Source organism: Pelophylax lessonae (assembly GCF_965119305.1).
Source record: "Pelophylax lessonae genome assembly, chromosome: 1".
NCBI lineage: Eukaryota > Metazoa > Chordata > Amphibia > Anura > Ranidae > Pelophylax > Pelophylax lessonae.
In genome coordinates, this window is record NC_138768.1 from 76,633,584 (window position 1) to 76,651,751 (window position 18,168).

Consider the following 18,168-nt stretch of genomic DNA (forward strand, 5'->3'; position numbering starts at 1 on the left):
TTGCCTCGCACTGTGGCCCGCTGCGCGGTGGATTGCCTCGCACTGTGGCCTGCTGAGCTGTGGATTGCCTCGCACTGTGGCCTGCTGCGCGGTGGATTGCCTCGCACTGTGGCCTGCTGCGCGGTGGATTGCCTCGCACTGTGGCCCGCTGCACGGTGGATTGCCTGCCACTGCGGCCTGCTGCGCGGTGGATTGCCTCGCACTGTGGAGCACTAAAAAAAATAAGGCCTGCTGTACTTTTTTTAGCCCGCCCTACCACGATGCAGTAGTGTGAAGCGGCCATGTAGGGGACAAAGCATTTTGCCTCATCTTGTGGTGGGACTGCAGTGGAATTGCCGTCCAGCGCAGTCCTACCTCACCTGGTGTGAATAGACCCTCATTTCACTGGGCTGCCCTACGCGTGAGGAACACACAAGTCCTCCACCCTTTTGCTAAATCTTGTCTGTGTTAGCAGATTTGTGAATGGCTCCCCCCCCCCCCCATGCGTTAGTTTCTGTGTGAGTCTGGAAAGTGAGTTATTGTGTGTGCTTTCTGTTCTTGGGTTTAGGTATATTTTTATTGAGGAAGAATGGAAGAACATGACACCCCCAGGACTCCTCAGCAATGCATTTCCCGTCATCTACAGGCTGATTTGCTTTGGTCGTTTCCACATTCCCCCGCCAGGTGGCGCTCCAGTGCTGCGGGCCCCGTTCTGCAGAGCGCCCATCTCTATAGTGCGCAGCGCGGCCCTGGTAACAGATACATGACTACGGGTTGTCATGGAGACGGGACGCGGCCAGGAAGGGCTGCTGTGTGTGAGACAGCCGGGAGGGTAGAGAGCCGGTCACCGTGATGATCCCGGGGAGAAAGGATCTCTGATACCGCCAGCATGTCAGACATTATCTGCCAGTGGCTCAACGAGGAGCTGGGGCTGTCCAGGCGTGTGGGTGAGTGATGTGCATGGAGTGTGTTCACAACACTGGCTACATGCTGAAGGACAGGTCTGTCCCTGGAAATAGGCTTCGCTCTCAGTGGTGACCAATCACATCATACAATCTGTCTGTACGGCATTTATATATCACAAGTATGATTTATACATTTATTTGTGGAAAAACTATTATAGGTGGATGGTGGGCGACATCGGAGGAGCACCGACCAATCAAATCGTCTGTTTTCCTCGCTTACCGATTCCATTCTAATGCTGTAATTATATCCTTATAATGGATCCAGCCTTGTCCTCCTCTCACATCCATCCCGCTCTCCTCTCATTCCGCTCTCCTCTCCCATCCTGCTCTCTATTCTGTCCCACTCATTATGCCATCCCGCTCTCCTCTCCCATCCATCCCCCCTCCTCTCCCATCCCGCTCTCCTCTCCCATCCATCCCCCCTCCTCTCCCATCCCGCTCTCCTCTCCCATCCATCCCCCCCTCATCTCCCATCCCGCTCTCCTCTCCCATCCATCCCCCCTCCTCTCCCATCCCGCTCTCCTCTCCCATCCATCCCCACTCCTCTCCCATCCCGCTCTCCTCTCCCATCCATCCCCCCCTCCTCTCCCATCCCGCTCTCCTCTCCCATCCATCCCCCCTCCTCTCCCATCCCCCTCTCCTCTCCCATCCATCCCCCCCTCCTCTCCCATCCCGCTCTCCTCTCCCATCCATCCCCCCTCCTCTCCCATCCCCCCCTCCTCTCCCATCCATCCCCCCTCCTCTCCCATCCCGCTCTCCTCTCCCATCCATCCCCCCCTCCTCTCCCATCCCGCTCTCCTCTCCCATCCATCCCCCCCTCCTCTCCCATCCCCCCCTCCTCTCCCATCCATCCCCCCTCCTCTCCCATCCCGCTCTCCTCTCCCATCCATCCCCCCCTCCTCTCCCATCCCGCTCTCCTCTCCCATCCATCCCCCCTCCTCTCCCATCCCGCTCTCCTCTCCCATCCATCCCTCCCTCCTCTCCCATCCCGCTCTCCTCTCCCATCCATCCCCCCTCCTCTCCCATCCCGCTCTCCTCTCCCATCCACCCCCCCTCCTCTCCCATCCCGCTCTCCTCTCCCATCCATCCCCCCTCCTCTCCCATCCCGCTCTCCTCTCCCATCCATCCCCCCTCCTCTCCCATCCCGCTCTCCTCTCCCATCCATCCCCCCCTCCTCTCCCATCCCGCTCTCCTCTCCCATCCATCCCCCCTCCTCTCCCATCCCGCTCTCCTCTCCCATCCATCCCCCCTCCTCTCCCATCCCGCTCTCCTCTCCCATCCATCCCCCCCTCCTCTCCCATCCCGCTCTCCTCTCCCATCCATCCCCCCTCCTCTCCCATCCCGCTCTCCTCTCCCATCCATCCCCCCTCCTCTCCCATCCTGCTCTCCTCTCCCATCCATCCCCCCTCCTCTCCCATCCCGCTCTCCTCTCCCATCCATCCCCCCCTCCTCTCCCATCCCGCTCTCCTCTCCCATCCATCCCCCCTCCTCTCCCATCCCGCTCTCCTCTCCCATCCACCCCCCCTCCTCTCCCATCCCGCTCTCCTCTCCCATCCATCCCCCCTCCTCTCCCATCCCGCTCTCCTCTCCTATCCATCCCCCCTCCTCTCCCATCCCGCTCTCCTCTCCCATCCATCCCCCCCTCCTCTCCCATCCCGCTCTCCTCTCCCATCCATCCCCCCTCCTCTCCCATCCCGCTCTCCTCTCCCATCCATCCCCCCTCCTCTCCCATCCCGCTCTCCTCTCCCATCCATTCCCCCTCCTCTCCCATCCCGCTCTCCTCTCCCATCCATCCCCCCTCCTCTCCCATCCCGCTCTCCTCTCCCATCCATCCCCCCCTCCTCTCCCATCCCGCTCTCCTCTCCCATCCACCCCCCCTCCTCTCCCATCCCGCTCTCCTCTCCCATCCATCCCACCCTCCTCTCCCATCCATCCCGCTCTCCTCTCCCATCCATCCCCCCTCCTCTCCCATCCCGCTCTCCTCTCCCATCCATCCCCCCCTCCTCTCCCATCCATCCCGCTCTCCTCTCCCATCCATCCCACCCTCCTCTCCCATCCCGCTCTCCTCTCCCATCCATCCCCCCCTCCTCTCCCATCCCGCTCTCCTCTCCCATCCATCCCCCCTCCTCTCCCATCCCGCTCTCCTCTCCCATCCATCCCCCCTCCTCTCCCATCCTGCTCTCCTCTCCCATCCATCCCCCCTCCTCTCCCATCCCGCTCTCCTCTCCCATCCATCCCCCCCTCCTCTCCCATCCCGCTCTCCTCTCCCATCCATCCCCCCTCCTCTCCCATCCCGCTCTCCTCTCCCATCCATCCCCCCTCCTCTCCCATCCCGCTCTCCTCTCCCATCCATCCCCCCTCCTCTCCCATCCCGCTCTCCTCTCCCATCCATCCCCCCTCCTCTCCCATCCCGCTCTCCTCTCCCATCCATCCCCCCCTCCTCTCCCATCCCGCTCTCCTCTCCCATCCATCCCCCCTCCTCTCCCATCCCGCTCTCCTCTCCCATCCATCCCCCCTCCTCTCCCATCCCGCTCTCCTCTCCCATCCATCCCCCCTCCTCTCCCATCCCGCTCTCCTCTCCCATCCATCCCCCCTCCTCTCCCATCCCGCTCTCCTCTCCCATCCATCCCCCCCTCCTCTCCCATCCCGCTCTCCTCTCCCATCCACCCCCCCTCCTCTCCCATCCCGCTCTCCTCTCCCATCCATCCCACCCTCCTCTCCCATCCATCCCGCTCTCCTCTCCCATCCATCCCCCCTCCTCTCCCATCCCGCTCTCCTCTCCCATCCATCCCCCCCTCCTCTCCCATCCCGCTCTCCTCTCCCATCCATCCCACCCTCCTCTCCCATCCCGCTCTCCTCTCCCATCCATCCCCCCCTCCTCTCCCATCCCGCTCTCCTCTCCCATCCATCCCCCCTCCTCTCCCATCCCGCTCTCCTCTCCCATCCATCCCCCCTCCTCTCCCATCCCGCTCTCCTCTTCCATTCATCCCCCCCTCCTCTCCCATCCCGCTCTCCTCTCCCATCCATCCCCCCCTCCTCTCCCATCCCGCTCTCCTCTCCCATCCATCCCTCCCTCCTCTCCCATCCCGCTCTCCTCTCCCATCCATCCCACCCTCCTCTCCCATCCCGCTCCCATCCCGCTCTCCTCTCCCATCCATCCCCCCTCCTCTCCCATCCCGCTCTCCTCTCCCATCCATCCCCCCCTCCTCTCCCATCCCGCTCTCCTCTCCCATCCATCCCCCCCTCCTCTCCCATCCCGCTCTCCTCTCCCATCCATCCCCCCCTCCTCTCCCATCCCGCTCTCCTCTCCCATCCATCCCACCCTCCTCTCCCATCCCGCTCTCCTCTCCCATCCATCCCCCCCTCCTCTCTCATCCCGCTCTCCTCTCCCATCCATCCCCCCCCCTCCTCTCCCATCCCGCTCTCCTCTGCCATCCATCCCACCCTCCTCTCCCATCCCGCTCTCCTCTCCCATCCCCCCCTCCTCTCCCATCCCGCTCTCCTCTCCCATCCATCCCCCCCTCCTCTCCCATCCCGCTCTCCTCTCCCATCCATCCCCCCCTCCTCTCCCATCCCGCTCTCCTCTCCCATCCATCCCCCCCTCCTCTCCCATCCCGCTCTCCTCTCCCATCCATCCCCCCCTCCTCTCCCATCCCGCTCTCCTCTCCCATCCCACCCTCCTCTCCCATCCATCTCGCTCTCCTCTCCCATCCCGCTCTCCTTTTCCATCCCACTCTCCTCTCCCATTCCGTCCTCCTCTCCCATCCATCCCGCTCTCCTCTCCAATCGCGCTCTCCTCTCCCATCCCACTCTCTTTTCCATCCCACTCTCTATTCCATCCCACTTTTTATACCATTCCCCTCTCCTCTCCCATCCCACTCTCGTCTCCCATCTCCCTCTCTTCTCCCATCCCGCTCTCCTTTCCCGCCCGCTGTCCTCTACCCTCTGCTCTTCGCTCCTATCCTGCTTTCCTCTCCCATCCCTTTCTCCTCTCCCATTCCACTCTCCTCTCCCATCCTTCTCTCCTCTCCCATCCTTCTCTCCTCTCCCATCCCACTCTCCTCTCCCATCCCACTCTCCTCCCATCTGCTCTCCTCTCCCATCCTTCTCTCCTCTCCCATCCCGTTCTCCTATTTCATCCCACTCTTTATGCAATCCTGTTCTCCTCTCCCATCCCGCTCTCTTTTCCATCCCACTTTTTATGCCATCCCCCTCTCCTCTCCCATTTCCCTCTCCTCTCCCATCCCGTTCTCTCCCATCCCTCTATCCTCTCCCATCCCTCTCTCCTCTCCCATCCCATTCTCCTCTCCCTTCCCGCTCTCCTCTCCCTTCCTGTTCTCCTCTCCTATCCCGCTCTCTATTCCATCTCGCCGTCCTCTTCCATCCCGATCTCCTCACCCATTGTGCTCTCCCCACCCATTGTGCTCTCCTCTCCCATCCTGCTCTCCTCTCCCATCCCGCCCTCTGCTCTCCTCTCCCATCCTGCCCTCTGCTCTCCTCTCCCATCCCGCTCTCCTCTTCCATTGCGCTCTCCTCTCCCATCCCGCTCCCTTCTCCCATCCCGTTCTCCTCTTCCAGGCCTCGTCCGGTGTCGCCATCTTAACAAACTCACTCATCCATGTCTTTATGGACCTTGCTTTGTGCATTGGTGTGCAGTCATGATGGAACAGGAAGGGGCCATCCCCAAACTGTTCCCACAAAGTTGGGAGCATGAAATTGGCCAAAATGTCTTGGAATGCTGACGCCTTAAGAGTTTCCTTCACTGGAACTAAGGGCCATACACACTATAAGATTTTCTGAAGACTTTTTCCTTTAGACTTACCAAAACCATATAATATGAGGTCAAACCTAAACACTTTCATTTGTATGCAATCCGGCAGGCCCTTGCACTACATAGAAAAGGTAAATCTGAAGACAAAAGTCTGCAGATAATCTGATAGTGTGTATGGCCCTTAAGGGGCCAAGCCCAACCCCTGAAAAACAACCCCACACCATAATCCCCCCTCCACCAAATGATTTGGACCAGTGCACCAAGCAAGGTCCATAAAGACATGCATGGGAGAGGAGGAACTTGACTGACCTGCACAGAGTCCTGACCTCAACCCGATAGAACACCTTTGGGATGAATTAGAGTAGAGACTGCGAGCCAGGCCTTCTCGTCCAACATCAGGGCCTGGCCTCACAAATGCACTTCTGGAGAATGGTCAAACATTCCCATAGACACACTCCTAAACCTTGTGGACAGCCTTCCCAGAAGAGTTGAAGCTGTTATAGCAGCAAAGGGTGGGCCAACTCCATATTGAACCCTACGGACTAAGACTGAGATGCCATTAAAGTCCATGTGTGTCTAAAGGCAGGCGTCCCAATACTTTTGGTAATATAGTATATATCAGAATATTGATCCATTCTGATGTACTGAATACAAGGGCAGTAAAAATGACCCATTTTTGAAAAGTAGACAGTCTGGGGAATTTAGTAAGAAGCATGGCGAGTTTTTTGAAGTTGTAATTTTTGTCACAATTTTTTTGGAAAATGAAGAAAGTAAAATTTGTTTTATTTTTCCACAATTGTTTTTTTTTTTTTTTTTTTGTTTCACAAAGTCATCAGCACAGTACAGTATCATCATTTGACTGGTGTGGCATTGATCAGAGATGCCTACTGATGACAGTATGTTAAATAAATAAATAAATAAATCATTTTTAATTCAAATTTTTAAACATTTTTTTTTTTTATCTGTCATCAGAGTAGTTCAGTGTCACCATAGTGACCGACACAGTACTGCTCTGGGGGTAAACAATAAATAATATTATTTTTTACACTATTATTGCTTATAACAGTAATGATCGCTTTTAGGGCTCTTTCACACACTCCGTTGGACGTACTCCGTTTTTCTCAGCGGGTGATCGATCCGCCGATCCCCGAGCAGGAGAATGACAGCTGTTTCTCCGCGCTGTGTGCAGAGACACAGCTGTCAGTTCCCCATGCATCTTTATGGGGGAATCGGATGGGAACGGACCGTCTGTCCGTTCTCATCTGATCCGATCCGCTGGACGGATGGAAAATAGGGTTTCCATCCGTCCAGATTTGACGGATCGGATCAGATGTCAGCAGACATGTCTCCGCTGACATCCGATGCCCCATAGAGATGCATGGGGGGACCGTTCAGATCCGCCAAAAAAACTGACAGGCGGATCTGAACGGTCCGCCTGTGTGAAAGGGGCCTTATAAGCAATAGCTTTAGCTGTCATGAATTACTTTCATTCATGACAGCTTGCTTACTATTGTGATGCTGTGATTGGCTACAGCTAATCACATGGTACAGGGTGCCAGGTACCATGTGATAGCTGTGGGCCAATCACAGCATCACAACAGCAGGTAAGCAGTCACGAATGGAAGCCATGTATGACAGTTTTGCTTACATTGTAATCATGTGATTGCTATGATTGGTCATAATGGTCACATGATACCCCAGCCGCTCAGAGCGGTCAGGTACCCAGCATGGTGGTGGACATAGCAATCACAGGATCCTGGCAGTGCACATACACGCTGCGACGTACCAATACGTCATGGTGCCTGCAGCTGCCACCCACTCTCAGGAAAAATACTGTGGGCAGGTGGCAAGTACTTAAAGGAGAAGTATGGCCAAAGCTCTTCATTCCTGTGACCCAGTGAATTTGGACTAAAGCCGGCTGTTGGCTGCTGACATCACTCAGATGGTCCAGGCTCTGCAGGGATCTCGACAATAATGTAGGGATGCACTCAGATTCCTGACTGGCAGCTGGCTAAACTGAAGGTAGAAACCATCCACTATATTTAAAAAGGGATCAAAGTCTTTGCCAAGTAACTATAGACCTGTTAGTTTAACTTCTATAGTCAGGAAGATACTGGAGAGTTTAATAAAAGAGCACATAGATGAGTTCTTGCTGGGAAAAAATATGTTAAGCATCAGACAACATGGATTCATAAAAGACAGAAGTTGTCAAACAAACCTGATTTCTTTTTATGAGGAGGTAAGTAAAACCTTGGACAGAGGGGTGGCTGTGGAAGTAGTATAATTGGATTTTACAAAAGCGTTTGACACAGTTCCCCACACACGGCTAATGAGTAAGGTAAAGTCTACAGGCTTGGAAAGATCAGTTTGTAAAAGGATAGAAAACTGGTTAAAAGATAGAATTCAGAGAGTAGTGATTAATGATTCTTACTCTGAATGGTCTAAAGTTATCAGTGGTGACCCCAAGGTTCAGTGTTGGGACCCTTACTTTAATATCTTTATAAATGATATCGGGTCTGGGATAAAAAGTAGCATTTCAGTCTTTGCAGATGACACCAAGCTTTGCAGTGAAATAACTTCTTTACAGGATGTCTCCAATTTACAAGCTGACCTCAATGCACTGTTTAATTGGGCAACTATGTGGTAAATGAGGTTTAATGTTGATAAATGTAAAGTTATGCACTCTGGGGCTAAGAATATGCATGCATCATACATACTATGGGGAGTACAACTGGGGAATCCATAGCGGAGAAGGATCTGGCTGTTCTGGTAGACCCTAAGCTTAATAATAGCATGCAGTGCAGAGACGTAACTAGAACCTTCAGGGCCCCGGTGCAAGAAACCATGAAGGGTCCCCCGGACCCCTGGCCGGGGGCCTTCCCTCCAAGCCTGGGGCTCTTCCCACTGATCCTTTACTCTCATTGCAGGGCCTTTATTACGGTCCTACAGCGGGACCCTTTCATAAGGTCTGCAGTGGGCCCCCTTCCTGCCATCTTTGGGCCTCCCCCAGGTGGTGGAATGCCAGGGCCCAGTTGCAAGTGTGACCTTTGCGATCCTGGAAGTTCCCCCACTGGTGTCAGTAGTTTTTATTTACTTGGTATTTTAATTGTATTATTTTTTAGCATTTTATGTTATTTTTTTACATAGTCAGCTATGACTCTGTCCATTCAGAAAAGGAAGGAGCTGGTAAATTACATATTTACCGACCCCTTCCTGGTTCTCTATTGTGACACATCCCCTGCTGCAGCCGGCAGGAGAGGGGAGAGAGCACAGTGGGGGGGGGGGGGGGCAGGGGGCCCAGAGACAGCAGACAACACAAGTGAACTGGATAGGAGGAGTGGCGGGGGCAGCATAAAGAGGAACCAATCTCCTCCATTTTCCTTCTGCAGCTACAGGAGGAAAAAGGAGGACAGTGATTTCTCTACATGCTGCCCCCGCCACCTCTCCTATCCAGGTGTACAGGGGAGCTGCACAGGCCCCGGGAGCATGGGGCCCGGTTGCAATTGCAACCCCTGCAACCCCTGTAGTTATGCCCCTGATGCAATGCCAAGCGGTTTTCAAAGCAAGCAAAGTCCTTTTTTGTATTAACAGAGGCATGGACTCCAGAGAGAGAGATATCATTTTATCCCTGTACAGATCATTAGTAAGACCTCATCTGGAATATGCAGTTCAGTTTTGGGCACCAGTTCTCAAAAATGATATCGGAGAACTGGAGAAAGTGCAAAGAAGGGCAACCAAACTGAAAAGAGGCATGGAGGAGCTCAGCTATGAGGAAAGATTAGAGGAACTGAATTTATTCTCTGTTGAAAAAAGGAGATTAACCACTTACCGCCCGCCCGCCGTCATATGGCGGCGGGACGGTGCGGCTATTATCCTGGGCGGACGTCATATGACGTGACCCAGGAAATGCACGGCAGGCGCGCGATCGCGGGCGCGCCGCCGTGCACTGCCGGTGTCGGGGTGTCCCCGGGACACCCCCCGTCACCGGCAGGGGGGAAACAGCCACTGGGCGTGGCTGTTTCCCACGTGATCGGCTGTGTTCTAATGACACAGCCGATCACAATGGAGGCGGCCGGGAGATGACCGCGCATGCGCGATCGGGAGCGCGCAGCGCGGTCATGTCGGTGGCACTGTGTTCCGTAGGAACACAGCTGTCACCGGCAGTAGTAAACAGTCACTGATAGTGACTGTTTACTATGTGATCGGCTGTGAATCCATTCACAGCCGATCAGAAAATGTAAACAAAGAGCAGTAACTCAGTGTTACTAGCTCTTCTCTCCTCATACAGTTTCCAGTATGAGGGGAGAAGAGCTAGAAACATTGAGTTACTGCTCTGTGTACCTGTAAAAGTAAAATCACACTAATAAAGGTCCCCACACAGTCCTCAGCCCCCCCCCAATGTCACCTGTCACCCAACAGTCACCTCATCAGTGCCCAGAAATTGACACCCATAACGTTCACATGTGAGCGTAGCGATCGCAGGTAGAATCACCGCGATTCTGCCCACAATCCGGAAATCATTGCAAATTGCGGGACGCCTGTGCGTTGCCCGTTTTTTGCAATAGCACCCCAAACGCTGTGCGATGTTGCCGCCATTTCCGCCTGCCGAATCGCGGTAACATCGCGCAAACAACGCATGACGCCCAAAAAAGGTACAAGAGCTTCTTTGGGGCGTCATGCGTTGTTTGCGTGATGTTACCGCGATTCGGCAGGCGGAAATCGCAGCAACATCGCACAGCGTTTGGGGTGCTATTGCAAATCACGGGCAACGCACAGGCGTCCCGCAATTTGCAATGATTTCTAGATCACGGGCAGAATCGCAGTGATTCTGCCCTCGATCGCTACGCTCACATGTGAACATAGCCTAAAATTCACCGGTCACCAGAGACTGCCATCAGTACCGCCGTGCACCATCGCCCGTCACCTGTCACCCATCAGTGACCATCGCCCGTCACCTGTCACCCTATCAATCACCGTCACCTGTCACCCCATCAGTCATCGTCACCTGTCACCCCATCAGTCACCGTCATCTGTCACCCTATCAATCATCGTCACTTGACACCCCATCAGTGATCGTCACTTGTCACCCCATCAATCATCGTCACATGTCACCCCATCAGTGATTGTCATCTGTCACCCCATCAATCATCGTCACTTGTCACCTCATCAATCATCGTCACCTGTCACCTCATCAGTCATCGTCACCTGTCACCCCATCAGTCATCGTCACCTGTCACCCCATCAGTCTTCGTCACCTGTCACCCCATCAGTCATTGTCACCTGTCACCCCATCAGTCATTGTCACCTGTCACCCCATCAGTCATCGTCACCTGTCACCCCATCAGTCATCGTCACCTGTTTGCCATATGCATGCAATCACTTACTGACCGCCTAACGACTATATGCGTCGGTCATTAAAAGCTAAATACTGGGGTTATGGCAGCAGATAGCCCCCATAACCCCGGTATTTTTTGAAACGGCGGGCGGTCGGCTTTCAGATAAGGGTGGTCCCAGTGGCGGATTCGCCGCGGAATTACCCTTACGGTGCAGGGGAAGAGGTGCCCCCCCCCCCCTCCTGCCGCGTCCCAGACGTTTTCCCAGCTTACCGGACCCGCCAGCAGTGGGGAAAACTATCCGGTCCCGGATCCTCAGAGACAGGAAGTCGAGTGAGGGCAAGATGGCCCTCACTCAACTCTATGGTCTTGGAGGACCGGAGCTACGTCAAAAGACGTTGCCTAGCAACCGGTTTAAAGGGCCGCTTTTTTTTTTTCTTTTTTTTTTTTCCTCTTTCAACAATTTTTTTTTTTTCTTTTCTTTTTTAGTGTAGTTGTGAGGTGTGAGGTCTTTTTGACCCCAGATCTCACAATAAAGAGGACCTTTCATGCCTATTTCTATTACAAGGGATGTTTACATTCCTTGTAATAGGAATAAAAATGATCAAAACATTTTTTTTTTTAAACTGTGTAAAAATAAAAAAATAATAAATAAAATAAATAGGAAAAAAAAAAATTAAAGTGCCCTGTCCCCGTTAGCTCGCGCGCAGAAGCAAACGCATACGCAAGTCCCGCCCACATATGTAAACGGTGTTCAAACCATACATGTGAGGTATCGCCGCGATCGTTAGAGCGAGAGCAATAATTTGAGCCCTAGACCTTCTCTGTAACTCTAAGCTAGTAACCTGCAGAAATTTTTAAAATGTTGCCTATGGGGATTTTTAAGTACCAATGTTTGGCGCCATTCTGTGAGCATGCGCAATTTTGAAGCATGACATGTTGGGTATCTAATTACTCGGCGTAACATTATCTTTCACATTATGGAAAAAAATTGTGCTAAATTTACTGTTTTCTTATTTTTTAGTTCAAAAAAGTGAATTTTTTTTCAAAAAAATCGCATCTGGAAGACTGCTGCGCAAATATGGTGTGATAAAAAATATTGCAACGATCTCCATTTTATTCTCTAGGGTCTCTGCTAAAAAAAAATATATATAATGTTTGGGGGTTCCAAGTAATTTTCTAGCAAAAAAAATGATTTTAGCTTGTAAACACCAAGTGTCAAAAATAGGCCCAGTCTTAAAGTGGATAAATGGACAACTTTGTGTAAAGCGCTACTTGGATGTTAGGCCTATGTATGTGGCCAGGCTGTGAAAAAGTGTTGCACATGTGGTATCGCCATACTCAAGAGGAATAGCAGAATGTATTTTGGGGTGCAATTTTTGCTATGTACATGCTATGTGTTAGAAATATTGCATAAATGGACAGCTTTGTGTAAAAAAAAATGTGTTTTCATTTTCTTTCCACATTTTCCAAAAACTTGTGGAAAAAAATGACAAGTTCAAAAGACTTATTATGCCTCAAAAATTATACGTTGGGCTGTTTGCTTTCCAAAATGGGGTCATTTTATGGGGGTTTCCATTGTCCTGGTGCTCCAGGGCCTTCAAAAGTGCGATAGGTTGTCAGGAAATTATATGTGTAATTTGTGCTCCTAGAATGCCGGACGGGGCTACTTGAATGTTAGGCCTCTGTATGTGGCCAGGCTGTGAAAAAGTCTCACACATGTGGTATCGCCATACTCAGGAGGAGTAGTAGAATGTGTTTTGGGGTGTAGTTGCAAGTATACATGTGCTGTGTGAGAGAAATAACCTGTTAATATGGCAATTTGTAAAAAAAAAAAATCTTCATTTTGCAAAGAGTTGTGGGAAAAAATGACAACTTCAAAAAACTCTCCATGCCCCTTATTAAATACCTTGGAATGTCTACTTTCCAAAAAGGGGTCATTTGGGGGGTATTTGTACTTTCCTGACTTTTTAGTGTCTCAAGAAATGAGATAGGCCTTCAGTACATCAGGTGTGAGCAAGTGTGATCAATTTTCAATGATTCGCACCATAGCTTGTGGACTCTATAACTTTCACAAAGACCAAATAATATACACTTACTTAGGTTATTTTTACCAAAGATAAGTAGCAGTATAAATTTTGGCCAAAATTTGTGAAGAAAAATGACTAATTTGCAAAATTTTATGACAGAAACAAAGAAAAATGCGTTTTTTCACGATATTTTCAGTCTTTTTTTATTTATAGCACAAAAAATAAAAAACCCAGTATTGATCAAATACCATCAAAAGAAAGCTCTATTTGTGTGAAAAAAAGGACACAATTTTTGTATGGGTACAGTGTTGCATGACTGAGTAATTCTCAGTCAAAGTGTGAGAGCGCTGAAAGCTGAAAATCGGTCTGGGCAGGAAGGGGGTGAAAGTGCACTGTAGGCAAGTGGTTAAGGGGGGATATGATCGACATGTATAAATACATAAGGGGTCCATATAGTGAACTTGGTGTTGAGTTATTCACTGTAAGGTCAACACAGAGGACACAGGGGCACTCTTTATGTCTAGAGGAAAACAGATTTCATCTCCAAATACGGAAAGGTTTCTTCACCGTAAGAGCTGTGAAAATGTGGAATAGACTCCCTCCAGAGGTGGTTCTGGCTAGCTCAGTAGATTGCTTTAAAAAAGGCCTGGATTCTTTCCTAGGTGTAAATAATATAAATGACTACTAATAATTATAGGTAAAGTTGATCCAGGGAATATCTGATTGCCTCTCTGGGGATCAGGAAGGATTTTTTTTCCCCTGCTTTAGCAAATTGGATCATGCTTTGCTGGGATTTTTTCGCCTTCCTCTGGATCAACTGCGGGTATAGGATTATGTATATGGGATTGTATGGTTGGATTTTCTTTACTGTTTTGTTTTTTGTCGGTTGAGCCAGATGGACTTTTTTGTCTTTTTTCAACCTATGTAACTGTGGCTGTCCACCCCATGACTGATATTATCCAGCAGCTGTCTCCTTGGTAGCTAAGTTGTTGGATGACGGCCAGGGGGGGTGGTGACCCCCTGTCAGACCTTGTAGCTAGGCTTACAAAGCATGTAGGAACATAGGACAAAGTAGTCCTGGGGGAAGAACAATAAAATAAAAAATAATAAAAAAATAAAAAATAAAAAAATAAATAAAAATAAAATAAATAAATTAATGAGGTGAGAGTTTTTTTCTTTATTAATCTCCCCGCCTCTAGGAGTGTAGCCCACCTTGATACATACCGTATTTATTGGCGTATAACACGCATTTTTTCCTCCTAAAAATGGATGAAAAAGCAGCAGTGCGTGTTATACGCCGATATTAAAAAAAAAAAGGCCAGGAAGCATCCCCGACAGCAGAAGGGGCGGGCCGGGCCGAGGAGAAGGAAGGACGAGCTGTCATAAGAGCAGAAGGGGGCTGGCCGGGCCAAGGAGAAGGGAGAACGAGTGAGCGCAGTCATTGGAAGTCCCGCCTATGACAGACGTCACACGTCTCGGCAGAGGAGGCGGGACTTCCGATGACTGCGCACGCTAGTTCTCCCTTCTCCTCGGCCCGGCCCGCCCCCTTCTGCTCATATGACAGCTCGTCCTTCCTTCTCCTCGGCCTGGCCCGCCCCTTCTGCTCTCGGCGCTGCTTCCTGCCCTTTTTTAAAACAGATTCGGACAGTTCCAATGGCGCTTGTGAGGCTGCATATTTGGACACTGCGCTTGCGAGGCTGCTTATATGGACACTGCTGGTGAGGCTGCAAATATGGACACTGCTGATGAGGATACATTGCTGGACACTGCTGACGAGGCTGCATTCATGGGCACTGGTGAGATGTCATTTTATTAAAAAAAAAATGTTCTGAGTTCAAAGCTGTTTATTTTAAATTTAAGCTTTTTTCCTGAAATTTCTCTCCAAATATTGAGGTGCGTGTTATATGCCGATAAATACAGTATTTACCTTCCAGCCCTTTCCAGTAATCTTCACTGCACAGCCCTGCCCAGAGCCGTATACCAAATACACCTCCACCGGATCCTCTTCTTAGTGTACATGAGCAACGCCTTTCATTTCTATACAAGAGCTGTAAGTTTGCCCTTCAAAACAACCCTGTCTGGAAAATTAAAGTGGTATTAAACCCAGAAATAAAAATGTAATATATTACAGTTTACTAATCCTTAAACGTGATGGCTGCATTATTTTCCTTTTTTTTTTTTTCACCTGGTGATCCAGCCAATAACACACTTCCTGTCTTAGGGTGTCTCCACTCTGGATGGAGGAGCACAGGGGGCCAGCAGTGTTGATTTGTGGAGAGGGTAGATTTACTAACAAATTTAGATGGACTTGACCAGGGCCGGTACTTCCACTAGGCAAACAAGGCAGCCGCCTAGGGCGCATTGCCACTTAGGGGCACAGCCACGAGTCGGCACTCTCTCTCCATCATGAATGATTATTGTGAGCTGAGGGAAGGGGTGGCGGTGGGGGAGGAAGAAGGGACAGAGGAAGATGCCAGGTGTCTTGGGCAGTGGCGGAACTACCAGGTCCTGGCTTTCCAACACTGTTGGAGGGGCCCCAAGAGGCAGGAAGGGAGCCCACCAGAGTGCTGCCTACATGATGATCCTCTTTGGCTGGAGCTGATCGGCCTTAACCTCAGGCAGAAAGAGACTCTCTGCACTGAGCCGGTAGGCAGCCGTTCATTTCCCTGGGTTGGTATTAAGCAGGGAGCAGAGGAAAGCTGAACCTGAGCCAGAGCTCGGCACTGTAGGGCGGAACCTTTTTGGGGCAGAAGCGATAAGGCACCGGAATGGTCTGAGGAGGTTGGTGATGAAGGACATGCGGAGCTCTCTGACTGCTGCTTTTCCCTCCACCAGGAGCCGGTTGGAGCTGTGGTGAGCACTTTGGTCCAGGAGAGGAGCGTCTTGGGAGAAGGAATCAGCAGGATCACAGTGAGGGAGGGCAGACTGCGGGCCACTCTCTTCATACCATCCAGTGAGTGTCCCCAGAACAGGGGATCGGGGCCCCTGGGTGTTACATGGAGCATCCCTGGTATGAAAGGGAATCAGGGTCACCAGGTGTGCCATGGGGAATCAGAGTCACCAGGTGTGACCTGGGGGATAGGGGTCACCGGGTGTAACAGGGGTTCGGGGTCACCAGGTGTGCCATGAGGAATTGGGGTCCCTGGGTGTGCCATGGGGGATTGGGGTCCCCACGTGTGACACGGAGGAACATCAGGGTCCCCAGGTGTGACATAGAGGAACATCAGGGTCCCCAAGTTTGACATGGAAAAACATCAGGGTCTGACATAGAGAAACATTGGGGGTCACTGGGTATGACAGCATGACATTTAGGAACACTGGGGTCCCTGGGTGTGACATGGAGGAACATCAGGGTCAGTGGGTATGACAGCATGACATGGAGGAATATTGGGGTCCCAGGGTGCGACATGGAAAAACATCAAAGTCCCTGGGTGTGACATGGAGGGACATTACGGTCCCCGGGTGTGACATGGAGGAATATGGGGGGGTCAGCATAACATGGAGGAACCATCAGATCAGGGTTACTGGGGTTGACAGAGGAGTTTTTAACACCTTCCCTTTTTTTTTGGGGGGGGGGGGTACAAGTAGCTGGTCTTGCCTAGGGCGTAAAATAGTCTAGCACCGGCCCTGGACTTGACTAACAAATTAATGAACTCCAACTAACACTTTTTAGGGTACTTGCACACGGTCCTGATGTCTGAACATTAGTATTCCAGTCCAAAATCTCAGGCGTTTATTTTGCACACATTTGCGTGTATGCGCAAACAACACTAAAAAATTCAAGCCTCTTCAAATTCAAATTATAATTTTACATATGTATGCACCTACACCCGTAAAATACTGACCAGCATTATTTTTTTTATAGTGCCCCAAAACCTTCTGGGATGTGTGACATCAGTATTCCAGGATACCGCGGGCGAATGAGATGTCATTATTGCCTAGGCGAGAATCCCGAAAGGGCTGAGAGATGTCCCTATAAAAAATATATTAGGTGAAAGTAAATAAATGTCCAATTATGAGGGGAAGAATATGGTCATGTTAAGTGGGTAGGGAAAGTGAAGATCCACTTTTAATAGTACACTGAACAAAACTATAAACGCAATACTTTTGTTTTTGCCCCCATTTTGCATGAGCTAAACTCATAGACTTTTTCTATGTACACAGAAGGCAGATTTCTCTGAAATATTGTTCACAAATCTGTCTAAATCTGTGTTAGTGAGCACTTCTACTTTGCTGAGATAATCCATCCACCTCACAGGTGTGGCATATCAAGATGCTGATTAGACAGCATGATTATTGCACAGGTGTGCCTTAGGCTGGCCACAATAAAAGGCCACTCTAAAATGTGCAGTTTTATCACACAGCACAATGCCACAGATGTTGCAAGTTTTGAGGGAGCGTGCAATTGGCATGCTGACTGCAGGAATGTCCACCAGAGCTGTTGCCCGTGAACTAAATGTTAATTTCTCTACCAAAAGCCATCTTCAAAGGTGTTTCAGAGAATTTGGCAGTACATCCAACCGGCCTCACAACCACAGACCATGTGTAACCACATCAGCCCAGGACCTCCACATCCAGCATCTTCACCTCCAAGATCATCTGAGACCAGCCACCCGGATAGCTGCTGCAACAATCAGTTTGCAGAAACCATCTCAAAGAAGCTCATCTGCATGCTCGTCGTCCTCATCGGGGTCTCGACCTGACTGCAGTTCATTGTCGTAACCGACTTTGAGTAGGCAAATGCTCACATTCAATAGTGTCTGGCACTTTGGAGAGGTTCTCTTCACGGATGAATCCCGGTTTTCTTAGAGCTTTGAGTTCAGCTCATGAAAAATGGGGGCAAAAACAAGTGTTGCATTTATAATTTGTTCAGCATATGAATAGTTCATCCAAATGAGGGACATCTGGGAGTTATAGTACATGTGAGTCTGACTGATTGCTAGAGGTCAAAATTAGACAACTTTAATTTCTTAACTTTAATTAGTAATGATCCAGCATGGTGGGAGTTTGCATATTTCCTTTATATTAGTGTGGATAGTTTTTCGATTGCACCATTTCCTGTCTACAGACGAGTTGTTAATTGGCCTCTC

General features: G+C 50.6%; 1 protein-coding gene across 2 annotated transcripts in view; it reads left to right on the forward strand.

The window, feature by feature from the left end:
- The first annotated feature begins 771 nt into the window (after positions 1–771).
- SPEF2 (sperm flagellar 2) overlaps positions 772–18,168 on the forward strand; it is a 237,957-nt gene continuing 220,560 nt past the window's right edge. The window contains exon 1 of one of the 2 annotated variants that reach the window (XM_082264268.1): positions 772–926. In XM_082264268.1, coding sequence (XP_082120394.1) covers positions 869–926 — 58 coding nt within the window. In that variant the 5' untranslated portion in view covers positions 772–868. The remainder of the gene's footprint in view (positions 927–18,168) is intronic. The other variant, XM_082264269.1, reaches the window with a different exon arrangement.